Here is a 26279-nt window from a genome sequence, read left to right as displayed (position 1 = left end):
CACACATACATAGATATAACACACACACAATGCTCATGAATACACTCACATCGGGTTGCAAAGAGCCAAACTGGTGCAAAATTTCAATAAATATGCTGGCAGCATAAAAGGTTTTGGCTGTGTTCCTGTAAAAAGGAAAATAAGTTAAAAAGTGAAACTAGAAACCACATTCCTAAGATGAAACACTACAATAAATAATCGCATTATTATCATGGACTATTGACTTACAGGTCAGCTCGGCCTGCTCTGTCCTGCTTATCAGCCTTTGCAAATACATTAAGCGCAAAGCCCTCTACATACAGATTGTCTTCTGGACCCAACTGAACAGACTTCTTATCCTGCAAAGTGCTTTGCACAAACACTACGTAAGAGGGGTTTAAGCACCCAAAATAGAATTCCTCACACATATGCAGCACACTCAGAGACTTTCTAATGCATGGGATCTCCTAGACGAGAAACTACATAGGATAATAGGAAGCAAAGTGTGACACACCTCATCTGTGGTGGCACCATGTGGCAGTGGGGCAGTAGGTGCGCAGGTCAGCCAGGCCTAGAGGGCAGTTGGCAGGCAGGCCATGCACAGGTCGGCCAGCAGGGACAGGTGTGCAGGCAGGCATCCAGCAGCCCACACATGTAATGCACCCCTCAATGTGTAAGCACATATTGGGCACCGTATCGTGGGTTGGCAGCACTTAAGATTTTTATGACAGCTCAAGACATAGACGAAACTAGAAAAGAGAAAAATGCTCACTAACACCACACTAAGATGCATGTGCATGACCAGCCATCAAATCAGTCCATAAATGCCCAAAATCAACTTCTTGATGATACAAATCACGCACGGCAGACAGTCCCCATATAAGGCAACCAAAACTGCAGCCACATATGATCTCCTGGACAGTGCATCTGCCAACAGATTCTTCTTTCCCAGAGTGTGTACAATCTAAAAATGAAACATGGAGAGAAAAATTGCCATCCTCATTTGTTTCTCAAAAAGCTTTGTTTGTGTGAGAAAGTACCACAAACTTTGGTGATCTTTCTTGACTATAAAATCAGCCCCAAGAAGGTAATGTTTCCAAATTTTTTAAGGCATGAATTACAACCAAGAGTTCTTTCTCATAGATATCTAAATGAACCTCAGTATCATGCAATTGTCGGCCCTCATAAGCTACAGCATGACCCTCTTGATTTAGGACAGCCCCAATGCAATCCCCACATGCATCACATTCTACATTAAATGGTTAATGCAAGTCTGGAATGATCAACACTGACCCATGTATGATTACATCCTTGAGATCATGAAAGGCATCCTTCTCATTGTCAGTCCATTTGAACGATGCTCTCTTCTCAGTCAGCTCATGTAACGGCGAGGCAATAAGAGCAAAGTGCCTTATGAAACGTCTATAATATGAGCATAGACCAAGAAAACTTCGAACCTGGTGTTTATCAAATAATTCTGGCCAACTCCGGATTGAATCAATCTTTGTTGGGTCCATGCGGACACCATCTTTTGAGATAGTATGACCCAAATAGTGTATCTCTAAAAGAAAGAATTCAGTCTTCTTGGCATTAATGAAGAGTTTGTGCTTTCGTAGCTCATCAAAAACAATGGCCATGTAAGCTCAATGTTCTTCCTCATTCTTGGAAAACACTAAGATGTCATTAAAAAAACACCTATGAATTTCTGATGTTGTCGGAAAATTCGATCCATCATTCTATTGAATGTTGTGGGGGCATTTGTAAGACCGAAAGGCATGACCAAATACTCATACAAACCAAAAGCTATCCGAAATGTACATCCTGGGGTACTACACGCACTTGGTGATACCCACTCTTCAAATCAATACGGCTAAAGTATGCCGATCCATCCAACTTATCAAGGATGTCATCAATGCGTGGAATAGGAAACATGTTTTTTATTGTGAGCTTGTTTAAAGCCCTGTAATCCACACACACATGGAAGGAACCATCCTTCTTTTGTACTAGAAGCACGGGAGAACAAAATGGTGAAGAGCTTGGCTGAACCAAACCCTTCTCCAAAAGCTCATTTACTTGCTTCATAATCTCCTCTTGCTATGCGGCACTTACACAGTATGCGGGTCTATGGTGAAGAACTACCTGGCACAAGATCTATGTGATGATCCTCCCATCTATCTAGAGGTAGCTCCACGGGCAATGTGTGAGCAAAACAATCTTTAAAGCCATTTAGGAATTTCAACTTATCCTATATCCAGATGAACATTGCTATGTTCTACATTATCTCGAACAAAAACCAAGTACATGAAAAGGCCTTATTAGTCTTGTAGTCCTTGAAAGTGTTGGGACAAGACTACACAAAACGATGCACACACAAAGCACACAGCAGGAAGCTCTCTCAAGAGAGTGAGAGAAAGATGGTGATTGATGCTCTAAGAAAGATGAGATACAAATGTGTGGAGCAAGGAGAGTTGACTCCACAATATCAAAAGACCATACATGTGGTTGTCAGAATATGCAGCGGAAATGATAACCAAACTTGGGTAGACAAGAGCAAGTAGACTACAGAAAATAAACAGCACAAGAAACATAGAGAGATAGGTGTGTAAACTCTTCTCTATACACAAGATCCCAAGAAAACTGAATGAGGAAGTGGTGGGGGCAAGGGGCCTATTTATATGCCCCTGGGAGAGCAGTCGGCCAGCACTGTACAAGTCCACGACTGCATAAATGCAGTCGGCCAGCAGAAAAATGCCCACGACTGTGTGAATGCAATCGGCCAGCAGTCCAGAGGCCTACGCATCTCCTGTGTGCAGTCGGCCAGCCACAGGACTGTTGTTGGGACAGTCGGCCAGCCCTGGAGTGCTCCTGCCACCCTCTGGCAACCCTCCCCACCACTAGAAAAAATGGAAAAAAATAGGGAAAAATACGGGGAGTGTGGAAAAATGATAAAACACCTTATACAGGGCAGGCACACCCACAACAGAGGCCCTGGTGTATAAATATAGACAGGAGATGACTTCTAACACCCCCTCTCAGCTCCTGGCTGTGAAACCAACCCAAGGGAGCTGGAGTGCCGCCTGAGCGTAGCCTGAGGTAGAGACTTCGTGAAGAGGTCCGCCGCATTGTCCTCCGTCGAACAATAAAGTAGCAAGATGTCACCAGCCAAGATCTTCTCACGTACAAAGTGATACTGTATCTCTATATGCTTGGTCCGGGCATGGAAAACCAGGTTCCGAGCAATAGCTATACAACCCTGGTTATCGCACTGGATGACTGTGGGCTCCCTCTGTGGAAACCCAATCTCGCCTACCAGCCTCCGCAGCCATACAACCTCACAAGCAGCCCAATACTCTGCCTCTGTCGAAGAAAGGGCAATAGTTGGCTGCCTCTTGCTGCTCCAAGAAACTGCTCCTGAGCCGAGGGTAAAACTGTATCCTGAAGTAGATCTCCTCGTGTCTGGATCTCCTCCCCAATCTGAGTCACTCCAACCTTGGAGCTTGACTCCATTCCCTCCTGTGTGTAAGAGTCCCAGATCCTTCGTACTCTGCAAATACCGCAAGATCCGCAATCCTGCGTCCCAATGAGACTTCAATGGCGTCTGCATAAAAGAGCTCAACAGCCCCACGGAGAAGCTCAAGTCCAATCTGGTGTTCAGCAACCAGATCAATGAACCAACCAACTTCCTGTACTGCGAGGCATCAACTGGCTCACAAGGATCTGTAACGGTTAACTTTGTGTTCGGGTCCATCGGCGAAGTAATAGGCTTGCAGTTCTCCATCCCAAAGGCCTCAAGCAACTCATGAATATACCGCTGCTGAGAGACGAAAAACCCCCTCTGGGTCTACCATATCTCCAATCCCAAGAAGAAGTGGAGTAAGCCTAAATCGGTCATCTCAAACTCCTTTGACAAGGCAGCCTTCGTCACTCCAATGTGCTCCACATGACCGCCGGTGAGAATGAGATCATCCACATAAAGGATGATGAGCGTGACCATGCCGCGTTCCCGAAAGAGATACAGGTTCGGATCTGCAACCGATCTCTGAAATCCAATCCGAATAAAGAAGGAATCAATCTTCTGATTCCAAGCCCTGGGAGCCTGCTTAAGACCATACAAGGCCTTACGTAACCTGTAAACCATCCCTTCCGATCCTGGAACAATAAAGCCGGGAGACTACTCAACGTACACCTCCTCCTGCAGGTCACCATTAAGGAACGCAGATTTTACATCCATTTGATACACGGGCCACCTCTGAGAAGAAGCAAGGGCAAGAACGGTCCGAATCGTGGACATCCGCGCTGTCGGTGCAAAGGTATCCTCGTAGTCGATGCCTGGCCGTTGAGCATAACCTTTAGCCACAAGTCTGGCTTTGTGTTTGTCCACCGACCCATCAGACGCATATTTGGTCTTAAAGACCCATTTGACACCAATGACGGACCGCTTCGACGGCCTCGGTACCAATTCCCAAGTGTTGTTCTTCTCGATGGCATCAAGTTCCACCTGCATGGCTTTCCTCCAAGTATCCTGTGAAAGGGCTTCCTTTACGGAAGTGGGCTCTTTATCCCGCATGATACGAGACATCAAAGCATAGTTCACCTGAAGAAGCTCCGTCGTGTTGCTTTTATCTCGGACTCGATGTGATCTTCGAGGGCCGTCCTCTGTGGTCCACTCGGAGGGTAGCTCCGTGAAACCTGACTCCCGAAGGGTGTCTAACAACCACCTAGGTACTCGAACAGATCGTGGAGCCTCCTTTGGTCGTGGGGGCTCTACTCCAGCTCCGGGCTCAACCTCCTGTGATGACTGAGGTGGATCAACTGGAATGATAGACTGGGAATCATCATCAGACTCCTCTAGATCTCCAAGAAGTGGCGGCTCCTCGACAGTGGATGCTAGAACATGCTCGTCAAAGACCACATCCCAGCTGACAACAATCTCGTTCCTGTCTGGATCATACAACCTGTATCCCTTGGAAAGAGAGTTATACCCCACAAATACCAGCTTGCGGGACTTGGAGTCAAGCTTCCCCCTCTGCTTCTTCGGAATATGTACATACGCGTCACTCCCAAAGACACGGAAGTGCGAGACATCGGGTTTCCTACCAAAATATGCCTCAAATGGAGTCATATGGGGTACTGAAGTCGTCGGAGATCGGTTAATGGTATGGACAGCCGTTGCCACAGCCTCACCCCAAAGTGGACGAGGAAGATCACAATGCTCCAGCATTGTCCTCGCCATCTCCACCACAATCCTGTTCTTGCGTTCAACAACTCCATTCTCCGAAGGCGATCCGGTATTGGCCAATTTCCTTTTGATGCCATGATCTGCACAAAATCTGAAAAATACAATCGAGGAGAATTCACCTCCTTTGTCAGCCCTGAGAGTCTCGACCTGAAATCCAGACTCTTTCTCCACCATCACGTGCCAATCCTTGAACCGAGCAAAAGCCTGGTCCTTCTGGGAAAGAAAGTAGACCCACGTGAATCTGGTACAATCATCAACAAGCAGCATGAAATAGAGAGATCCTCCCAAAGATGGTATCTGCTGAGGTCCACACAAGTCAGTGTGAATCAACTCCAATGGTTTCGAAGCCTGCCTGGAAGCCTGCTTCGGAAAGGATTCCCTGTGCTGCTTACCACGTATGCAAGAGCTGCAACATCCTTGCCTACTACCAACATCTGGCAAGCCAACCACCATCTGGTCCCGGAGGGCGCGCCTCAAAGCATCCACATTTAAGTGGCCAAAACGAAAGTGCCACAAATCACCGACCTGAGAACCTGTCAAAGTGGAGAGTGCAGAGAGCTTGTAGATGCCATTCTCCACACTGCCTTCCCAAACAACCTGGCCAGTCTCACGGTCCCTAAGAGCAACTGAATGCTCCTCAAATTCCACCCGAAAGCCAGTCTTGCATACCTCATGCACTGACAGAAGATGAAAACCCAGAGCAGAGACATAAAGAACACGGGAAGCATGCTTGCCTCCCTTGCCGTCGGGAATAATCTCCATCCGGCCCTCACTATGTATCGGAATAGTGGAGTTGTCGCCAATAAAGATGCGACCTGACTGCCGTTTCAGATCCAGAAAGAAGTCACGGGATGGAGTCATGTTCCTGGAAGAACCACTGTCGAGAATCCATTCCCGGGTATCCTTCGCGGTGAAGCCAACGACCTCCTCGCTCGAAGATGATGAAGCATCGAAGTCCACCATCTCTAAGTGCACAAATGCCGGAGTCTTTGCAGCTGAGGCTGAGGAATCAGCACTCTTCCCAATCCGCTTAGGACACTTCCTCCAGTAGTGGCCTTTCTCGCCACAATCATTACAAGATCTTTCGGCCTTCAACTTCTCTCGTTCTGAATCAGGCTTCTTCTCAGAAGACTTCTCCGGTGAAGCCTTCCCTTTGCCCTTCTTGGTATTCCGGCCTTTCGACCGTTGGCCAGTTAAGGCCTCCGAACCTCCGCTGTGAGGAGGGTTCGTGAAACGTTCCTCCTGGTCCAAGACCATTGGCACAAGCTCCTCCCAAGTAATGGTGCTGAGCCTGTCACTCGTAATCAACGAGGAATAGAAAGCAGAATACTGACCAGGCAAGTGGGACAGCAAAGTGATGGCCATGTCTTCAGATGATATCTCTTTCCCAGCTTGTAGGACTTCTTGCTGAAGGGCCTGCAGCTTGTTAATGTGTTCCCGCATCATCGAAGACTTTGCAGGGTTCATAACCCGCATCTGCACTTCCAAGGAGATCCGTTTCATGGGTGATACCCTGTTATACAAAGAAGCCAAGTGCTCCCATATGCCTCTCGCCAGCGTCATGTGCTTCACATGATTGATCACTTGTGGTGTGCAGTTAAGAAAATAAATGACCGGACCCTGGCGTTGACACGATCCCACATGTGTGCCTGTGCCTCGCGGTCCTTCCTCGTCGACAGTAACTCCCCTTCCTCAGCTTCCGGCCGTGACATCCAACTCACTGCAGAGAACCTTAGGAGCATTCAACCACGGCAAGAGACACCGGAAGATGCCATCTACGCTGAGCTCCATAGAGAGCTACAGGAGATAGATATGCGTGTCACCCGTACTCGAGGTCGTGAGCGCCTTGCTGCTAGTGGTTCTCATTTCACCACCACGAGCACAGGAGGCATTAGTGTAGCGAGTCGAGGCTGCCATATTATACAGGGAGGAGCTCAACCACCCATCCAAACATATCAGCGACGGGGCTCTACTAGCTCTTCTACTTATGCTGCAGATGAGGATGCATCACTTGGTCAGGATGGAGCCCTTGTGGATGTAGATGCTCGGAGCCCCGAGTATGATGATGATGGCAATCTCATCCAGATGGGGATTTTCATTTAGAATCTAGTGAGGAGCCTTCTCCTAGTAGTGATGAGTCTAATGCCTTAAGTGAGGCTACTAGTGGTAGATCCGTAAGTTCAGACTCTGGAGTCTGAGACTCTGACTGAATCTTTATGATGATCATTGATGATGGCATGTAATATGTATGAATCTTTTTGATGTATGCATTCTTAATCTATTGTCTTTGACTCTTTTGAGTGTTCAATCATTCTTAATTTTTGTAAAATTAAATGGTGATATCATCTAGACTTGTCACGACTCACTCTACACTCTAGACTCTACTGTCTAAGGTCTTGAAAGCTGACTCTAGTCTCTCTCTCTCTCTCTCATAATCTATCTATCTATCACTATCTATGTGATATATATATTTATATATCTATCATGATTCATTGTGTATGTATGTATGTATATATGTATATATATAAGAGACGCCTCTAACATGCCTCTAACGTCTCGAAAAAATACGAGTCTTTCAAGGCGCGTACCATACCCGCCTCGTACCAAACGCCTCTGACGCCCTTGACTGAGATGGATCCCTGGCTGACTCGTCCCGGACTGGGCTCACATGGGACCAGTTCACCATCCCAGGTCCTGCACCTTCTGTACAAATATTTCTACGTGGCATCCAAGTGCGGGATGCACGTGACATCCCCTTCTGCTTAACTTGACGGAAGCTGCATAGCCTCCAAATAATCCGTCAATAACGTCGAATAGTCTTCGAAAAACTCTTTGTCGAGCCATACCGCTTCATGGGTTCCTCGGTCCTGAAACTTCGTGAGGAACTGTCTTAGTCTTCGGCCTAAGCCATGCTTGAAACGTGAAGGATCTGTTCTGGAACCATAACTTCTGCTTCATCAACAATGTCTGGTTCTGCTTCGTCTTTGACTTCTGAAGGGATTAGACCTGCATATGGCTTTAACCAACTGATGTGAAACACATCGTGCATAGTCCAACTCGGAGGTAGCTTTAACTGCATAGACACCTCATTAATCTTTTTTCCGATGGAAAAAGATCCGAAGCTCCTAAAAGACAACTTTGGGCATCGCTTGCCCACGTGTTTCAATCTTCGCTTCATAATCCGAAGATAAACCCAATCCCCTTCCAAGAACTTCATATCCCTTCGGTCTTTATTGGCCTGTCGAGTGTAGGCCTCTTGCGCTTTAGCCAACCTGTCTTTAACTGACTCTAAAATCTCCTGGTAAGACTCCGTCACTCTGTTCGCTTTAGGTACTGAAGACGAGGTCCTGGTCAACAATGACTGGAAAGGTCTTCCAAATGTTGCCTCTTATGGAGTCCTGTCAATAGCTGAAGAAAAAGAATCATTCAAAACAGCTTGAACTAAAGACAAATAAGATTCCCACTCACCTTGCTGATCGTTGACATAACACTTCAGCACATCAAAGGCCAACTGGTTGTATATCTCTCTCTGGCCATCTCTCTGTGGGTGGAATACACTAGAAAAATTCAATTTAGTACCAAAGTTATCAAACAATGCCCTCCAAAAATGACTGGTAAACTTGGCATCTCGGTCTGACACTATGGTCCTAGGAATCCCACCAATCGGGTACCAATGCCGAATGAACAGCTGGGCAACATCCTCGGCGGTCACATTGGCCCTGCAAGGAATAAGCATAACAAATTTGCTAAATCTATCCACAATAGTTAAGCACTGCGTATTACGCTTACTCGGACTGGGAGGCAGATTCGTGACAAAGTCCATTGAAATGTCTTGGAAAGGACCCTCAGGAATTGGAAAGGACTGTAACAACCCTATCTTCTTTCCACGAGGAGCTTTTACCTTTTGACAAATATCACAGCGTTGTACATATGTAAACACATCTCGCCTCATCTTTGGCCAATAATATTGCCGTTCCAATTTCTCCAGAGTCGAATTCATGCCCCTATGACCACCTGTAATGGCGTCATGGGCATCATGGAGAAGAGCTGCCCTGAATGACTTCATGACACACAGTCGGCCTTTGTAGAAAAGCCAACCATCGCGTATCAGAAAGTGGCATGGTCCTGTGGCATCCAATGCCTGTTCCCACCTTGTACCGAATTCCTCGGAATCCGCGTACGTGTGCTTCCTGTTATCTAGTCCCGCACCAACAAGATCGAGTCTAGTGGTTTGAATCGTAGTCACCTGTCCCTTCCTGCTCAAAGCGTCGGCCACTGGATTGGCCTTTCCTGGAAGGTACTCAATCATACCACCGAATTGCTGGAATATCTGACTCCAGCGGTGTTGTCGATCACTCCACTGTGCACTTGGCACTGTCTGAATCCAGCGTAATGCTTGATGGTCAGTGCAAACCTCAAAGTCACGGCCATACAGAAAATGTTTCCAATGTTTCAAGGCCTGTATAACTACTAGGAGTTCACGATCATAGACTAAGTAGTTTTTCTCTGCGGGCAATAACTTACGAGACATGTAAGCTACTGGATGACCATTCTGTTGCAATACACCTTCAATTGCGATGTTGCTCGCATCGGTGATCACCTGAAATGGTTTGTCCCACGAGGCAAGTGCTAAACAAGGCACTTCTGATAACGCCACCTTGAGGTTCTTGAATGCCTCCAACGCTCGTGGAGTCATTCGAATCTTTTGCCTTCTTGTCTTCACTCCCTTTAGTAGATCGGTGAGATCTGCCGAGAGGTCAGAAAACTTATCGATGTGGGTGGAATATGCCTGGCATATATCCACAAATGATATGATGTCATAGGCTATCTGAGGTACTTCCCACTTGACAATCTCGGCCACTTTAGCCGGATCAAGTCGAATGCCTTCAGCACTAATTATGTATCCCTAGTAATGCACCTGGAACAGATAAAATTCCGACTTCTTCTCATTGACATAGAGCTCGTTGCTTTCCAGCAAGTTAAGAACTTTCTCCACATCAATGTCATGCTGCTCAACCGTGGCTGAAAATACCAGTATGTCGTCCAACACACACTTTCCAATCAAATCCTGGAAAACACGCATCATCATGCGGTTAAATGTAGCTGGGGCGTTCGTCAAGCCAAATGGCATGACCACAAATTCATAGTGGGCCCGTTCCGTACGGAAGGCTGTCACCTGGTGGTACCCACTCTTGAAATCAAGTTTCGAGAACACCTTTACTCCATTCAGCCTCTCGAGAATATAATCAATTTGAGGCATCGAGAATCTGCTCTTGATAGTCAGCTTGTTGAGTGCACGATAATCGACACACAAACGGGAAGACCTATCTTTCTTCTTGACAAATAAGATCGGTGCTGCAAATGGCGACACGCTGGGACGGATGAAGCCAAATTGCAACAATTCTTGGAGTTGGCGGTCCAACTCCAATTCCATTGCCTTGGAAAGGCGATACGGAAACTTGCTCGGGGGTTCCGAGCCTGGGAGGAGGTCAATCTTGTGGTCCTCCGATCTGGACGGAGGGAGTTAGGGAGGGAGGCTGTCCCCAAGAAAAATCTTTTGGAACTTTTCACGGAGAGCCGAGTACTTCTCGGAAGCACTAGCCACCGTCTGGGATGTCTGGATGTATATCATCGCACATTGTGTGCCTTTCCTGACTGCTCGCTTAGCCTGCAAGTGGCTTATGAGCGAAAAGTTCGGAATTCTTGTCTCACACTTAATGGTCATTGGGACATTTGACAGATTCCGATTGATCTGGAACGTGTGCTTGTCTCACTTGACATCTGGAAGAAACTTGTGAAACCACTGAATACCCAAAATTATGTCTGCTCCTACAAGAGGGGCAACCATAAAATCGCGCACAAATTCTATGCCCTCAATAACTAACTTAGCACATAGAGCTTCATATTTCACGCTCGTTGTCATGCCTGTGCTAAAACCCTCGACCTGTTTGTCCACCGACGTAGGGTCGAAACGGGCACGCCTAGCGGCCTGTTCCGTGACCACATCCTCCGTGCTGCCGCTATCAAACAAGACGACGACTCTCTGGCCACATATGTAGCCAAAAGACTTGAGCAATTCGTTGTGCTCATACTCTTGGTCAAGGGCGCCCTTCTGCTTATCTTCGAGCTCCCAGCTAATAATTGCTCCAACTGAAGCACCGGGGTTTGAAGAACTAGGGGTAGCCGCTGGGGTCTGTGTGGGAGCTGAGCTCACCACGGAAGCTGTGGAGGCGACGGTGGTGGGCTTTGGAGGCTTCTTAGGACAATCCCGCGAAGTATGTCCTTTCGTATGACAAAAGAAACATCTACCCTCCTTCTTGTACTGAGAAAGCTCCTCAGAACTCAACTTGCCACCTGTCTTGCCTGCCTCCGCTTTGTGGTCTGGAGTAAGCTTAGACGCATTGTTCGAGTTCTTGGAGCCAGAGGCTCTCGGGCTCTGTCCTGGGGAAGACCCCGTCTGGTTTTGGCCTTTGCCCCCCGAGGCGGTAGCCCTGGGAGAAGCCGGCTGGGAAGTCTTGGGCTTGCCACCATTATGTTTCATTTCTGCACTCTGCGCAAGCGAGAGTGCGTCTTCAAAGGTGGCTGGCCGAAACATACGCACCTCCCATTGGATTTGCATGTCAAGGCCATACAAAAGCTGCCCTTTCTTGTCCGAATCACATAAGCCTAATTGCAAACATAAAGTCGAAATTCTATTGGCAAACTGAAGGACTAGTTGCACGTTCTGACGTGCTCCCCTGAACTCGTCTTCGAGTCGCTCAAGGTAGTGGGGCGGTAGAAACTGCTGCTTAAGGTTGCGGACAAACTCGTCACCCACATAAGCTACCATACCTAATCTGGTGTGGGCATGAGCCCCCTGAGTCCACCAAGAAATGGCCTCACCTTCCAAGTACCCACTGGCTAAGATCACTCTGTCAGTATATGTTTTTCTAACTGCGGCAAAGTAAGCTTCAAACTGATGCAACCATGAATAGAGATCGAGTTTACCATTATACTTACTGAAGTTCATTTTCAAACTGATGCAACCATGAATAGAGAGTTGTGGGATTGAGTTTACCATTATACTTACTGAAGTTCATTTCCTCGGGAAAATGATTCGAGGGCGCCGCCGGTGTCAATTTGGCGTCCAAAGCTGCTAGGTAACGCTCGTGCTCCACGCGTCGCATGGCTTCGTCTTCACGTTGTCAGATATCCAATGCACACATCTGCAACTCAAGCAAAGAGCTCGGCTGCGGGGGCTGTGACCCCGCGAAAGGGTCCCTGTGTCAAGGATCTAGAATCTGGGATACGAAAGGAGAGGGAGGAGGAGATGGAAAACACGACGCTGGAGAACGGGTACGCTCTTCCAGAGCCAAGATCTGCGCCTTCTACTCGTCCAACTTGGTTGTCTGGTCTGCGCGATTGCTCGCATCATCTACTGGAACATATCTGTAACACTCAAGCCTGGTGCCCTAGTTGGGCTGCTTGGTGCACTCTGGTCCCATAGTTCTTGGTCTCTCTCATCATCGAAGCTCGCCATAGCAGAAAAATGCACTTTCTTTCCGGAACGCAATCTGACCATCCACTATCTGTGTGGGAGACGTCCGGAGGCTGAAAACCAACCGTCCTTCGAGAGACAGGAGTGCACAGTGTGTATCTACCGTGTGCTACACGCACGCAAGACTAGCTTCGAGGTTTGGGGCTAGGCAGGCTGATTGGCGAGCTGAGTTAGGGATAGACTAACGGGCGGGCACCCAAGTATGGACGGGCGGACACCCAAGTGTGGGCGCTCGATGACCGGCCAAGAGCCTATAAAAGGGTGGCCAAGGTTAGTCATTAGTGATATAGAGAGTCTCGCGAGTTTGTGAGAGCTCTATGGTCTGGAGCCTGGATCTAGTGCAGACGTGCACCTGCTTTACGCAGCCGAGGCCGGCAGCAATCTCGAGGCCCGCGAGGTTAGCTTCGTGGCGGTATGGGACATCGCGAGGTGGAGATATGTCACATGCACTCTGCACTCAGTGCATGGTGACAAGATGGCTCATCAGAAGTGCAACAGTTGTACAGTTTTAGAACCCAATAGGATGATAATTGTCGTACGCCGTGACCCCATTGTACATCCTCAGTCCAGGATAAGTCAGGCACGAGCTACGTAGGTCATTCCTCAACCTTAGTGGGTCAGTCAGTTAGTCAAGTCCCTTAACCCACTTGGAGAGAATCATTCATGCATGTAGAGTCAGTAGAAGCCTTAGGGTTTGCATCAGAAAGCACTCTGCATCCTGCATAATATGCATGCATATGCCTATGCATCATTTAGAACATCCCAAAAGCCTTAGGGAATTTACTAGGATTTATCTGGTATTTTTTCCATATTTAATAGTATTTATTTAGCATTATTTGCATTATTGGACATTTATAAATATAAACTTTATTAAATGACCAACCTCCAGTTAGTATAAATAGGCTTGCATAGAGCTTAGTTATTCATTCAGTCTTCATTGTGCTAAGAGCTCTCCTCCTCAGCCCTAGGAGCATTCTTGCCTTCAGCCCTAGACTAATCCAGCCCTTGGAGCTCATAAGCTTGCTTCTCCAGCCTTGAGAACCCTTGCTTCAGTCAGCCCTAGGCGCCTGCTATTAGCCTCCAATCAGCCTGTTTTCAGCATCAAAGCAGCCTTGATTCAGTCCACCACAGTCCCTTATTCAGCCTACAGCCCTACCTCAGATCAACACTAGAAATCAGCAGCAGTCCATCAGCGTTTCTGTCCAGCAGCCTGCTTCAGCAGCATCAGATCCTTGCGTTTTTCTGTCCAGCAGCACCAGTACTTCATGCGTTTCAGTCCATCAGTTCCCTACAGGTCTGCGTTTCTGTCCACAGCAGTTTCCAGCCCTGAATCAACAGTCTACATCAGTTTCCAGCCCTGAATCTGCAGTTTGCATCAGTATCCAGCCTTCTGTGCATCATCCATACATGCAGCAATCATCTGGTGAAGGTAACACAGCATTCATAAGTGTTTTCAGCATTCTAACATAGTGTAGAACAGTCCACCTTCTTCTTCTCTCAGCCTCAGGTGTGCAGCCCTTCCTCATGCCCTTGGGAAGAGTGCATAGGCTCGAGATCAGGTCATCGAGGTGTTTCTCCAGCAGTGTACAGATCAACCACTCTCCGATCCTCCGAGATCTTGCGTTTGGCTTATCTACAGTCCACAATCATTCTCTCTAAAGAAATAAAGCAAATACTATCTCGTTATCGGGATAGGGGGCCCTTCAGTGGGTAATTCGGGACCCAATCTGGTGTACAGTTCTCATATCTCTCTATCTCATCTCTTTAAAGTTTGAAGTATTGAAATGGATTGCTAAACTCACGAAACTCAGGATACAGAAGACGGTGTGAGCATTTGTGTGACAGGATCTTCCAATACAAAGACTTCCGCTGCATATCACATTGGTCGGTACGTCAACCTAGTTAGCTCAGCTTGTGGCTCGGTGGGGACAGCCAGGACTGTGGGCTTGCCCACGGCTGTCATGGTTGGGAGGTGAGTCAGGCCTGCACTCCCTTCTTGTTTGTTTTTTTGTTTGCAGGTTTCGAGTCTCGAACCAGGAGCGTTCTACGAGGAGATCTTTGGGGATTTGACAGTGGTATCAGAGCATGCCTCGTGAACGAGCAAGTCGGTAGGTAGAGAAGATGAGGTCGAAGAAAGGTATGTGTTCAAGAAGCTTGCTGTTTTGTTATACATGCTGCTGATTTTTCAAAAAGTATGTGCTTTTTCCGTCAAAGAAACCCAGGATGATGGAGATGGTGGTCTAGAAAGGGTTGATTGCTTTGCAAGAAGTAGGTTGAAGAGGCTTGTGCAGTAGTATGCACAAGTCGGGTGAGAAACAGAAAAAAAAAAAAGCACGGTGCTTTTTGGTTGAACGCGAGAGAGAGAGAGCGATGAGGGATTCGGTGTTGCTGGCTTCGTCGACGGGTGCTATTGGTTGGTTCATGGGAGGTTGGTGGCGCTAGAGAACACGTGGGCTAGGCCTACGTAGGCAAGCACCCAGGCCTAGGCAGGCCGGCGCTCAAGCCTATGCAGGCCGGCGCCCAGGCCCACGCAGGCAGGCGCCCCGACCAGGCCCATGTAGGCGGCCAGGCCTACGTTGCAGGCGGCCCAGCCCAGGCAACAGCTGGCACACACGGCCGTGGACCCCAAGCATAGGCGGCGCCGACAACATGAGAATGATGGCGACGGCGCTAATTCCGAAGGGACAGAAAAAAAAACAAAAAAACAAAACAGCAAAAGATGTGCCCAGCCCGATTCGGTGCTTTTGTTTTTTTTTGGTTTTTATTAAACTTTTTTTTTACAAAAGTTTAAAGGTCCCTATGGTTCAACATGTTTTTTTTTTAAAGAAAACAGAACTTATGTGCAATAGCATGGTGATTAACTGCACACTTTCCTTTGTCAGCAACTAGGGGTTTCTCCTCGAAAGTGGAGGATTCAGTATTAGAATTCTGTCGATGGGTTGGTCTTTTGGGGCACTCAAACCAACAATGAGGTCCATTACAAATTGTGCACAATCCTGTCTTTTGTTGATCCCGTCTAGAAGGAACAGTGGAAGGACGAGGATCGCGAGATTGGTCACGTCCTTGGTCCCGTCCACGATTCGAACTGCGTGGTTGGAAGGATTGAGAACGTCGGGACCAAAAAGAGGACGATCCTTCTGATCGGCGACGGTGTTGAGAATTATTCCATTGGGGATTAGGCCAGGAGGTAGAAGTGCCAGAAGATTCTCTCAGACTATCTCCGGTCATACGAGATCCATTGGCTTTCTGAAAGTCATTAGCTCGACCGGAAGAGGCCGAATTTTGAAAATTGATGTCTGCAACGCGCTCGGCGTATGTATGGCATCCGCAAGATTGACACAGTTATATTTCTGAACATTGGCACGCAATGTGGGGTTAAGACCTTCAACGAAGGTATGAAGTTCATCCGCTGGGGACAAAGAGTCAATCTCCAGTATCAAGTTGGTGAAGTGGGGGATATAAGAGGCCAAGAAACCAATTTGGTCCAAATGGCGTAAGCAAGTACGGGCTTGGAAATCAGCATTGGCAGGTATGAACTGCTTACAAAGACCTACTCGAATTTTTCCCACGTTGTAACCGATTTTCTGGCGTGCTGTCGTCGTTGCCACCACAATAAAGTAGTGTCTTTGAGAAGGCATACCGCAAAAATCACCTTTTTGGAATCAGAAAGGATCATGGTTTCGAAGTATAACCGCAATTTGTAGAGCCATTGGTCTAAGATACGCTGACCACCATAAGAGTCAGGGGTTTTAATTTCCAATTTCTTTGTTTTACTCGCTTGTAAAAGACGATAAAGAGTTTTAAGGTCGTAGCCTTCTACCTCGGAAGGAATGACGTCTACATCTGTTGGTACTGTTGCTGAAACATCTGCTGCTGGTACGGTAGGAGTGGCAATCCGTGTGGAGCTGTTGGATTTGCGAAGCCAAGGATGCTATAGACTCCTAGAGTTGCTGTTGGAGCTGCTGCAAAGCTGGTTGCCATTCCGAAGGGGGCTGGTATGTTAACAGGTTCTGCCATGAGAGAAGATGTTGATGTAGAGGCTTCGGGGTGACGATGTTAGAAGTCATCTCCTGTCCAGTTTTATACACCAGGGCCTTTGTTGTGGGTGTGCCCGCCCTTATGAGGTGTTTTATCATTTTTCCCCACTCTCCGTTTTTTTTCCTATTTTTCCCATTTTTTCTGTGGCTTAGCCCTGAGTTGGCAAGAGGATCTATTTGCTAGCCGACTACATCAGATGTGTGTATTGGAGCTGGCCGATTGTACCTGATGCAGTCGTGGACCCTCAGAGCTGGCCAACTGGCTGCATGCTACTGGCCGACTGCATATGCAGTCGTGGAGCCTTTTTCAGCAGGCCGACTGCACATGTGGGGGCATATAAATAGGCCCCCACCCCCATACCACTCATTGTACCATATTCGGGATCTTCTTGTGTATATCAGAGCAGAGTTACACGCCTACATCTATCTCTCTCTTGTGCTGTTTTTCTGCATGCGCTTTTTTTGCTCGTGTTCCCAGATCTGGTCATCATCTCCACTGCGTAAACTCACCTGGTATCAGAGCCCTAGGCTCTAGATAGGTCTTGGGATTTGTGTGAGCGGATGTTTCATTTTCTTCACGCAGGGAGGAGATTGGAGGACTCTCCGCAACGGATACTCGGGAGTGGATTCTCAATAGTGGTGCTTCCAGGCACATGACTCCTTCCCGTTCCGGTTTACAGGATCTCTGCAGGCTTTCTGGATCATAGACTCTTTTTCACAGGAGGGGGATTGTTGGAAGGAGTCCAACTCCACGGTTGGAGTGACTCGGTTTGGGGAGGAGATCCGGACACGAGGAGATCTACTTCAGGCCTAGGAGCAGTTTTATTGAGCAGTAAGAAGCAGTCATCTTTTGCCTTGTCGAGCACAGAGGCAGAGTACCAGGCTGTTTGTGATGCTGCTTGTGAGGTGGTGCGGATGCAAAGGTTACATTGCAGGTTTGGGCTTCCACTAGAGGAACCCATGGTCATCCAGAGGCACTTTGTTCGTGAACAAATCGTTGCTGATGACATCTTGCTAGAGTTCTGTTCAACGGAGGACAGTACGGTGGACCTCTTCACGAAGTCGCTCTCTCAGGCTTTGCTCAGGCGGCACCCCAGCTCCCAGTGGTTGGTTTCACAGCCAGGAGCTGAGAGGGGGTGTTAGAAGTCATCTCCTGTCCAGGTTTATACACCAGGGCCTTTGTTGTGGGTGTGCCCGTCCTTATGAGGTGTTTTATCATTTTTCCCCACTCTCCGTTTTTTTCCCTATTTTTTTCATTTTTTCTGTGGCTTGGGAGGCAGCCCTGAGTTGGCAGGAGGATCTACTTGCTGGCCGACTACATCAGATGTGTGTATTGGAGCTGGCCGACTGTACCTAATGCAGTCGTGGACCCTCAGAGCTAGCCGACTGGCTGCATGCTGCTAGTCGATTGCATATGCAATCGTGGAGCCTTTTTCAGCAGGCCGACTGCACATGTGGGGGCATATAAATAGGCCCCCACTCCCATACCACTCATTGTACCATATTCGGGATCTTCTTGTGTATATCAGAGCAGTGTTACACGCCTACATCTATCTCTCTCTTGTGCTGTTTTTCTGCATGCGTTTTTTTTGCTCGTGTTCCCAGATCTGGTCATCATCTCCGCTGCATATTCTGACAGACGAGGCTCTGGGGGTTTTTGCTGTTGATGACGCCACTGGGCTCTAGTAAGACCATCGGTTGGAGAGTGCGGCATCTGGAAATCCTGAGAGGAGAGGCTACGTACTGGTGAAGCGACTATAGACCATCCAGTATCGTAAAGGCGATCCTCTAGGACTGGGCTCGCACGAGAGTCTGCTACTGGAGAAGAAGGTACAACTACTGGTGTCAAGGGTGTATATTCTGGTGTAGAGAGGCACACCGTGAATGATGATGGAGAAATGTCCTCAGAATAGGTGCAATATTCATGAAAAATGATGCTACACTCGGAGAGGATAGCGCCCAAATAAGGATGACGCCTGAGTATAAAACAGTAATGATCCAAATCCTGTGCACAAGTATGAACACGGATCACCCACACGTCGAATTCTCGAAGGTGAGAAGTCGATGTGGCTATCTGAATACAGTAATGAGTGGGCTAGAAAAAGGGAGGCACACTCACTAGAACAGGGGTTGAGAGTCGAGACCGATGGAGAAACACGGGTAGGAGAGGGCACTATGGACTAAGAGGGTGTATCCTGTAAATAACTGAAATCATAGGTTTCCTCTGCCATATGCCATCGAAGAAGAGGGTAATGTGTGTCCACGTGATCTGAGAGGTGCCCTTGAACCCGTAAAAAGTGATATTGGCCCCGGAGGAGTGGAGAGCCCGCAAAAGAATGAAATGGTGGGTTTCTGATATGTTAATACTCCACATTATGTGAAATTTTTATGCCCAAGGAAATGGAAAAATCACACCTGAAGGAGATTGCCATAATAAATATTGTTGCTGGAGAAGAAGCACTAAGGATAGTAGCCATCAATTCAACAAAAAGCACCAACTACAAGTGGCTGGTCCAAACGCAGGCACAGACAGAAGGATGCCAACGATGAAGAGGGGTACGGATACTAAATCCGTGGAGGAGAGGGATGGCTGTAGCCTGGCGCGCGTAGAACCTTGTGCAGGATGGCGGTGGGTGCAGACCGAAACCGCTCAGCAGGTGGCGCCGTTTCATAGGGGCCGCAAGGTGAGTTTGTGGTTTTTTTTATTTTTTGCTTGTAGACGTGGCATTAAAGCCTAAGGGTCATAACCCTTGGGTAATTAATAATATAGGATTACCCCTTTTTTTAAAATTAAAAAATCAGCAACCAAACGGCGCTTCTCAACGGCAACCGTCTAGGGAAACTTCCACGAAGGGGTGTGACTGCTCTTGGGAGGGGTGCCTGTTCATGAAGGAGTGCCGCCTAAAGAGGTAAGCCTCCTGATTGAAGGCTTTTTTTTGTTTTTATCTCCTTTATTCAAGAGTGTCCTGCATATGGCTGGCCTAAACTTAATCAGTAAAAATTGGGAGTTGGGGACTGAATTGGATGGGGCATTCTCTCCTGCTCTTCCATTCAACACTTGCTACACCCAATTTTAAGGTTTAGGTGGCCTAATTTTAGGGTTAAGATTTATTTTAGGGTTAGGATTAGGGTTTGGGCATAACACAGGGCGGAAAAAGTTTGCTCTAATACCACTGTAAAGCTTTTATAGCTTTATTAACATGATTAAGACTTAATTAATGAACATAAGACACACACTGCAGGAAAGACTGAGTTGTTTGCATTGAGAGAAAGGCCTTTCTTAAATAGAGGCCGAAAGGGTACAAGTGAGGAGACACATCCCTGGGAAGGGGTGTGGCTCTTGAATCAATGGTTATGTCCTTTGGACTTAGGGTTGTGTCTTTTAATGAATAGACATGTCCTTTGATAGTGACCCATGTGTAAGGGTGTAACCCTTCACAGGTGTCCTTTCAGTTAATACGGGATTAAGGAGTAATTAAGGAGAGATTAAGAGAGTTAGTCACAATCGTGACAAAATGCTTGTCTTCACTTGCTCCTCTACCATGAATGGCCCTCGACCTGCCCTTAAATAGTGGCTAGAGGGCTGGTTCGCTGCTAGGGTTGGCTGGTCGACCAACCGTCCGTGACTAGATACAACGTATCAAAAGCTGTCCACACTAGGCCCAGCCATGAGCGCTTGGTTGCCCAAAATCCTCGTCCGTGAGCCCAAATGCAGCCTCTGAACCTACCAAGTAGGCGGCCTCAAAGGAAGATTATGTCCACATGCATCCTAGTTAAGGGATGTACATGACACACCTACTGAAGTAAGCAGCTCAAGTGATAGTCACCATATATCCCATGCTCAAAACTAGGCCTCTGCCCAAAACCAAGCAGAGAAGCGCAATCAATTTCAGGAGTCAATGTGCTACTTTTCCATGAACTACTCTCGCTATGGCTCATGACCACACATACCTCCAGGAGATACACCCCTTACTCTCATGGATCTCCAGAGGTGCCACGTGCATATGTAATTATACCAAAATAAAGGCAAGCCAAAGGCTTGTGTTTGTAACTTACTAATCAGACACAAATACCTTCTCCAGTTGATTCATTAAAGAAACCAAGATTGCACTTGTTGTCTTGGTCCGTTCTTTTGTAGGGATTTTCAACCCACGCTCCATTGCATAGAGCCTACCTGCAAGAAGTTAAAGAGAAACTCAGTGGTCATTTGGCACACCACTTGCACGCTTCCTAGTGTTTTTTTTTTTTTTGTAAGTGCTCTAAACGAGCAAAATAAAATTGCCCGATATGCTATTCAAATACTGGAAAGAAAAACATTATTTTCCTTCCTTCCATTAACTCCTACTCTATTGGATCAGTATATATTCATCTAAGTTATCTAACTTAGCAACTTCCATCCTTGGGATTCTCTATCTCATACAACATTGGTCATAGAATTGCCCCACAGCACGGGTCCTGGACAGGACCATGCTTGGGCAATGGAGACTGGCCTGCTCTCCACTAGAGCCAGAGCGGCACTTTATATGTCCCACCAGCAACTGACAGTTACAGCAGCCAGCCAAGCACCTTTGAAACACAGCTACACCCCTGACTCCCCCTGCAAAATTAGCATGTCAATTTTGTCAGCATTGAGGGAACGGCGACTAGAGTCTGCACCTTCTGGATCAATGTCATCCACATCCTCCATGGAAGATCTCCAGGATAGATCCATGGGCATGCAGGACCGACACGCACCTTTTTGCCGATCTGGAGACTCGGACCTTTCTTCTTGAGGTTAAGATCACTTGGCTTTACAAGCCATTAGTGTGGTTCAACCACCCCCCCCCCCTCTTCCCCCCTTTCATATGCAGTCTGCACAGATGGAGTAAGTCCGCACCCTCTGGATTGACGTCATCGACATCCATGGAAGATTGGAACACCTCCAGGATAGGTCCATGGCTTTTCTGGCCAATCTGGAGCCCCAGACCTTTCTTGTGGAGGAAGAGATCACTTGGCATTACAAGCCTGCCCCCCACGTTCCCCCCTTTCATGTGCAGTCTCTCTATGAGAACGGCCAGCCATGAGGGAGCTTCATTTCCCCTTTTTTCTAGATGTCTGCCTCTTCCATATGTGTTATTTCAGATGTACTTTCTTTTTACTAATACAGGGCCATTATTGCCATACCCTTGATCCTTTAAGAATTGATTTGACAGCAACCATCCAATCAATTCTGCGAATTTCACATGAAATCTAGCCCTGATCCTTGACCCAAACCTACTTAGCCTCATTGCTTGAGCAAAGCATCATCATCAACTACTTAAAAGAGCTGATTTACATTGAGAGAATGGCATGATTAAGGATTAACGACATGGGTGTACTGATGATACTTACAGTAATAGGCCACAAGGGGTTCGTGCTTCTGCAATTCGTCTGCGCGTTGAAGGTAGGGCAGCAAGATCTTCTTGGCAGGTTCCACGTCGCTAGTCATAACGACACCCCACTCGCGAGCAAGCAATTGTGTGAGAAGAAAGATCGCCTGCGCGAAATGTGTTCTCTAGAAGCCCTAACTCGGAGGTCTGCGCGTGACCGCGGGACGCAACTAGTAAACGTAAATAACAGAGAAAGCTCCTAGATATTCAGGAATGCCTAATGGCATGTAATAACCCTCTCAATTTTATTTTATTTTTTAAATCTAGGAGGGTTTTCTAATAACAAATTTTTAGTTTGTTTTTTTGTTTTTCAAGCTTTTTGTTTTTCAGGTGTATATATATTCACACTTTTTATTGTAGGGGTATTAATTAATACCTTTGGTATTTAATTAATCCCCTCGCGCTACTTGTCGCCTGCATCACTTCCGAATAAATTGAGGCTATGGTAAACACTCTCTCTCTCTCTCTCTCTCTCTCTCTCTCTCTCTCTCTCTCTCTCTCTCCATTGTTTAAAACAAATAATGATTTTTGAAATGGGGTTTTTGAAGCTGTGCTCCTGAACAAATAATGATTTTTGAAATGGGGTTTTTGAAGCTGTGCTCCTGGCCTAAAAGGCAAGACATACATGTAGTGTGAACTTTTGCTACACAAAAAATCGACAGAAAATTTTACAAATCAAACATTTTGCATGATTTTGGATGATGGGTTTTCTTGAAGAATGAAGACTTTTGCTGCATTAATGTAATTATTATTTATGGAAAGCTTCCATGTTATTCTCAAACTCAATCTCTCTCTCTCTCCATCATCACACACACACCACACACACTACTACTAATATGTACCCAAAATGTTTTTTTTTCTCCACTTGAATTAAATAGATCGAAATATGCTATGAAACAAATTTGCATTATGCAACCTTCATTGGCTCACTTTAGTTAGAGATCTAATGTAATCTTTTTTTTTTGGGGTATATTACATGGTGTGCTGCCTACTCGAGCACTCGGAGGTTGGCACCTATTCAAAGACAGAAAGACTGGCATGACCACACGACGAGGTATGTGCGCAAGGGCAACATAGAGTTGATTGCAAGCTCTCCATGGAAACTCCGTCGAAATAACATGCAAAAACAGACCCTCAAACAGCTTGGATGAAGAGTAACAGGTGCGCACAGGGGGATGGGAGCTCGAGTTGCCTATCGAATTTTTCCTTTAGCTTGCTCTTTCTTCTTCTCAGATGGCTCTCTCTCATTTAGTTGTTGTTAACATCTAATTAAGTGTGCAGACAATCAAATTTTATTTAAATAAACAACATTTTAATCAATTCTTTTTCTTGAATATGTGCAGAGATTTATTTACTTTTTTAAAAAACAAAATCATGGCGACTGGCAAGGGGGTGTTGATGAAGAAGCTAGCATAGTCTTCATCACCCATGCTTCCAGGTGCTTGTGCTGCACGTGTCCAAGCAAGTAGACTAGTGTTCACCAATCATATAACATTTTTATGATCTATTTGAAAAATATGTATAAAATGGTAATAATAGCATGGGTTTGTTTATGTGAGTTTCATGTTTACTATAAACACTAGCATAGGCACATATAATCCATATGATGCCGTGAAAGTGGACTTGAGCCCCTTCTTTCTAGTGCACACGCATGCCCCCCCCCACAAACAAAAAAACACACATACAAAATGTTTTATGGAATATTTTATGTTTCTTGAGACAAGCTACTTAGCTTTGATATTTTTTTTGTCCTTAAAAAATAATACAAGTGACTCCAGGCAGGTTTTGCTCTTCCTTCTATTTATCTCCCAATTAATTGGCTACAAATGGTTATCTAACATATCCTAAAGGCAGTTCATCAAATTTTTTGACATTATCCCTCTTTGAATGACAAGAAGTGTGCTTTTATGATAGCCATGTGTCCAAAAGCAGGCTTGCTTTTATACGGCTGTTTTGCCATTTTTTAGCTTTTCATGTTATGAGAATGTATTTTAAGCTCTCTTCAAAATATTAGTCTTCCCTCTTACAAGCTTTCAATACTCAAGCTACAAGGCTTATCCAAAAAAAAAAAAGAAAAAGAAAGAGAAAACTCTTTAATTCTCAACCCACATAAGATATACATAAAAATTACATTAATGAAGAATTGACAAGCCTCTTACAAATGATTTTCGGGCAAAACCCAAGGGGGTTAAAAAGAAAATTTTCGAAGGTGCTCTTCACAAGTTCCCTATCAAATCAAAGCTTTCAGTGGGATTCTTCGACATTACAAAAATTCAAAGTAGCTTAAAATCTTGCCAAAGTCGATCGAAAACTCAAGACTCTTGACCACGCTTGGAATTCATTCGAAATTGGAGTAAAGGACGGTGCTAAGATCAACCTTCTAACAAATTTCAAACCTAATTCAAGGTATATCAAGAGCTAAGTTTTTCATCTTTATTTATTTATCCACATTATAAAATTATATTTTCTTTTTTTATTTATTTGCAATGGCCAATTTACCCGCACAACCCACTATTGCCGCACTTCAAGAGCAAATTGCAAGTGAGCGTGAACATCGATGCAAGCTAGAACAATATATGAAGCATTCTAAGTGCAAGGGTGACTCTTTCAACTCTGACGAGGAGGAAAGTAATCATGTTAGGTGCACTGTTAAGGTTACTTTGCGTGCCTGAAATTCTCGGAAAGACTCACGAATTATCCAAAAAGACATTTACTTTCCAAAACCATGATGGGAAGAAAGATTTTTAGGTGAAACAGAAAAAGATAAGATTAAATGTGCTTGCAAGTATTTGATTGAAAATGTTGCTTTATGGTGAGTGTGATTAAGTAGAATAAGCATCAACCTACTACATGGAAGGAATTCCAGAAACTTTTAAAGAAACATTTTTTTCCTTTACAATACAAGGCTAAATCTCAATTAATGGGATACTTTGTGCCAAGTGGAAAAAGAGAATGTCCAAGGTTACATTGATAAATTCTTTCTCATGATTTCATTTCCAAAAAGGTATTAAAAGCACTTAACCTAGATACATCATACTCTAGCTATAAAGTGAAATCTGCATTTCAAGGAACTAAGTACAATTGCACTAAAGAGGTTAAGAATCTAGAGTTGGAAATGGACTCATTGAAAGAAAAGAGAACATCTTTAGTTACTCCTTTGTAAAGTGTTGATGTCATTTTAGGAATGCTTAAGAAAGCTTTGACTTGTGCACTAGTTCTTACACTACCTGATTTCCAATGACATTCTTTATGGTAGTTATTGATGTAAGTGGACAAGGTTTTGGTGCTATTCTCATGCAAGATGGACATCCCATTGCCTATGAGTGAGACTTTGGAAACATTATTTAATGGAATTTGAATTTTTAATCAAAACTAACCAATAGAGCTCATTCGTTGTTTATTGACCCAACCCTTGGTTTCTAACTACCATCTTCATTTATGACCCTAATTTCTTTGAGGTTTGGATTAAGCTAAGGGACAATAATTGGAACCCTATTGGTGATTACTCGTGCTATGATGGTTACCTTTTCTTTTAGACAATTTATACTAAAGGAAATGTTTGAATCACCATACATGAGTTATCGAGGTGTTTTTGCTACTTTATAATTAGTTTAGAGAATTCTTTGGCCTTATCTTAAACAAGATGTAGCAAAATTTGTGGCTGAATGTTCTATTTATTAGAAAATTAAAAGTTATAAAGGTAAGACCCCATGACTTCTCACATCCCAACCAACCCCTAATGATACTTGGAAACAAATATCAATGGACTTCATGCAGGTTTGCCTACAACATCCGATCATAATGACATGATTTAGACTATAGTGGACCGTTTAAGTAAGCAAGCCTATTTTCTTACCTTGTAAGAAAATATTAACTTCTCAAAAACAAGCCACTATTATGTTTATCAAGCAGATTTTTATGCATCATGCATTGTCAAAAGTCATTATTTCTGATGACAGAGACTCTAGATTTTGCATCAATTTTTGGATCACTTTTTTCTCTAACTTAGGCACTAAGATAGACTTCTGTACCGCTTCCATCCGGAAACAAATGGACAAACTGAGTTTACCAATTACACT

At 45.5% G+C, this 26279-nt stretch overlaps 1 protein-coding gene across 1 annotated transcript in view; it reads right to left on the bottom strand.

The window, feature by feature from the left end:
- LOC147611693 (protein HOMOLOG OF MAMMALIAN LYST-INTERACTING PROTEIN 5-like) overlaps positions 1–22402 on the bottom strand; it is a 32668-nt gene extending 10266 nt beyond the window's left edge. Inside the window, exons 1-4 of the mRNA XM_086784748.1 lie at positions 22163–22402; positions 20866–20966; positions 229–338; positions 50–125 (exon numbers count right to left, since the gene is read on the bottom strand). Of these exons, the coding sequence (XP_086640874.1) occupies positions 50–125; positions 229–338; positions 20866–20966; positions 22163–22259 (384 nt within the window). The 5' untranslated portion in view covers positions 22260–22402. The remainder of the gene's footprint in view (positions 1–49; positions 126–228; positions 339–20865; positions 20967–22162) is intronic.
- Between the last annotated feature and the right edge of the window lie 3877 nt (positions 22403–26279).

Source organism: Cibotium barometz, chromosome 47 (genome assembly GCF_041138505.1).
Source record: "Cibotium barometz isolate CiBa-2024 chromosome 47, ASM4113850v1, whole genome shotgun sequence".
NCBI classification, from domain to species: Eukaryota; Viridiplantae; Streptophyta; class Polypodiopsida; order Cyatheales; family Cibotiaceae; genus Cibotium; species Cibotium barometz.
This window is presented reverse-complemented; position numbering and strand designations above follow the sequence as displayed.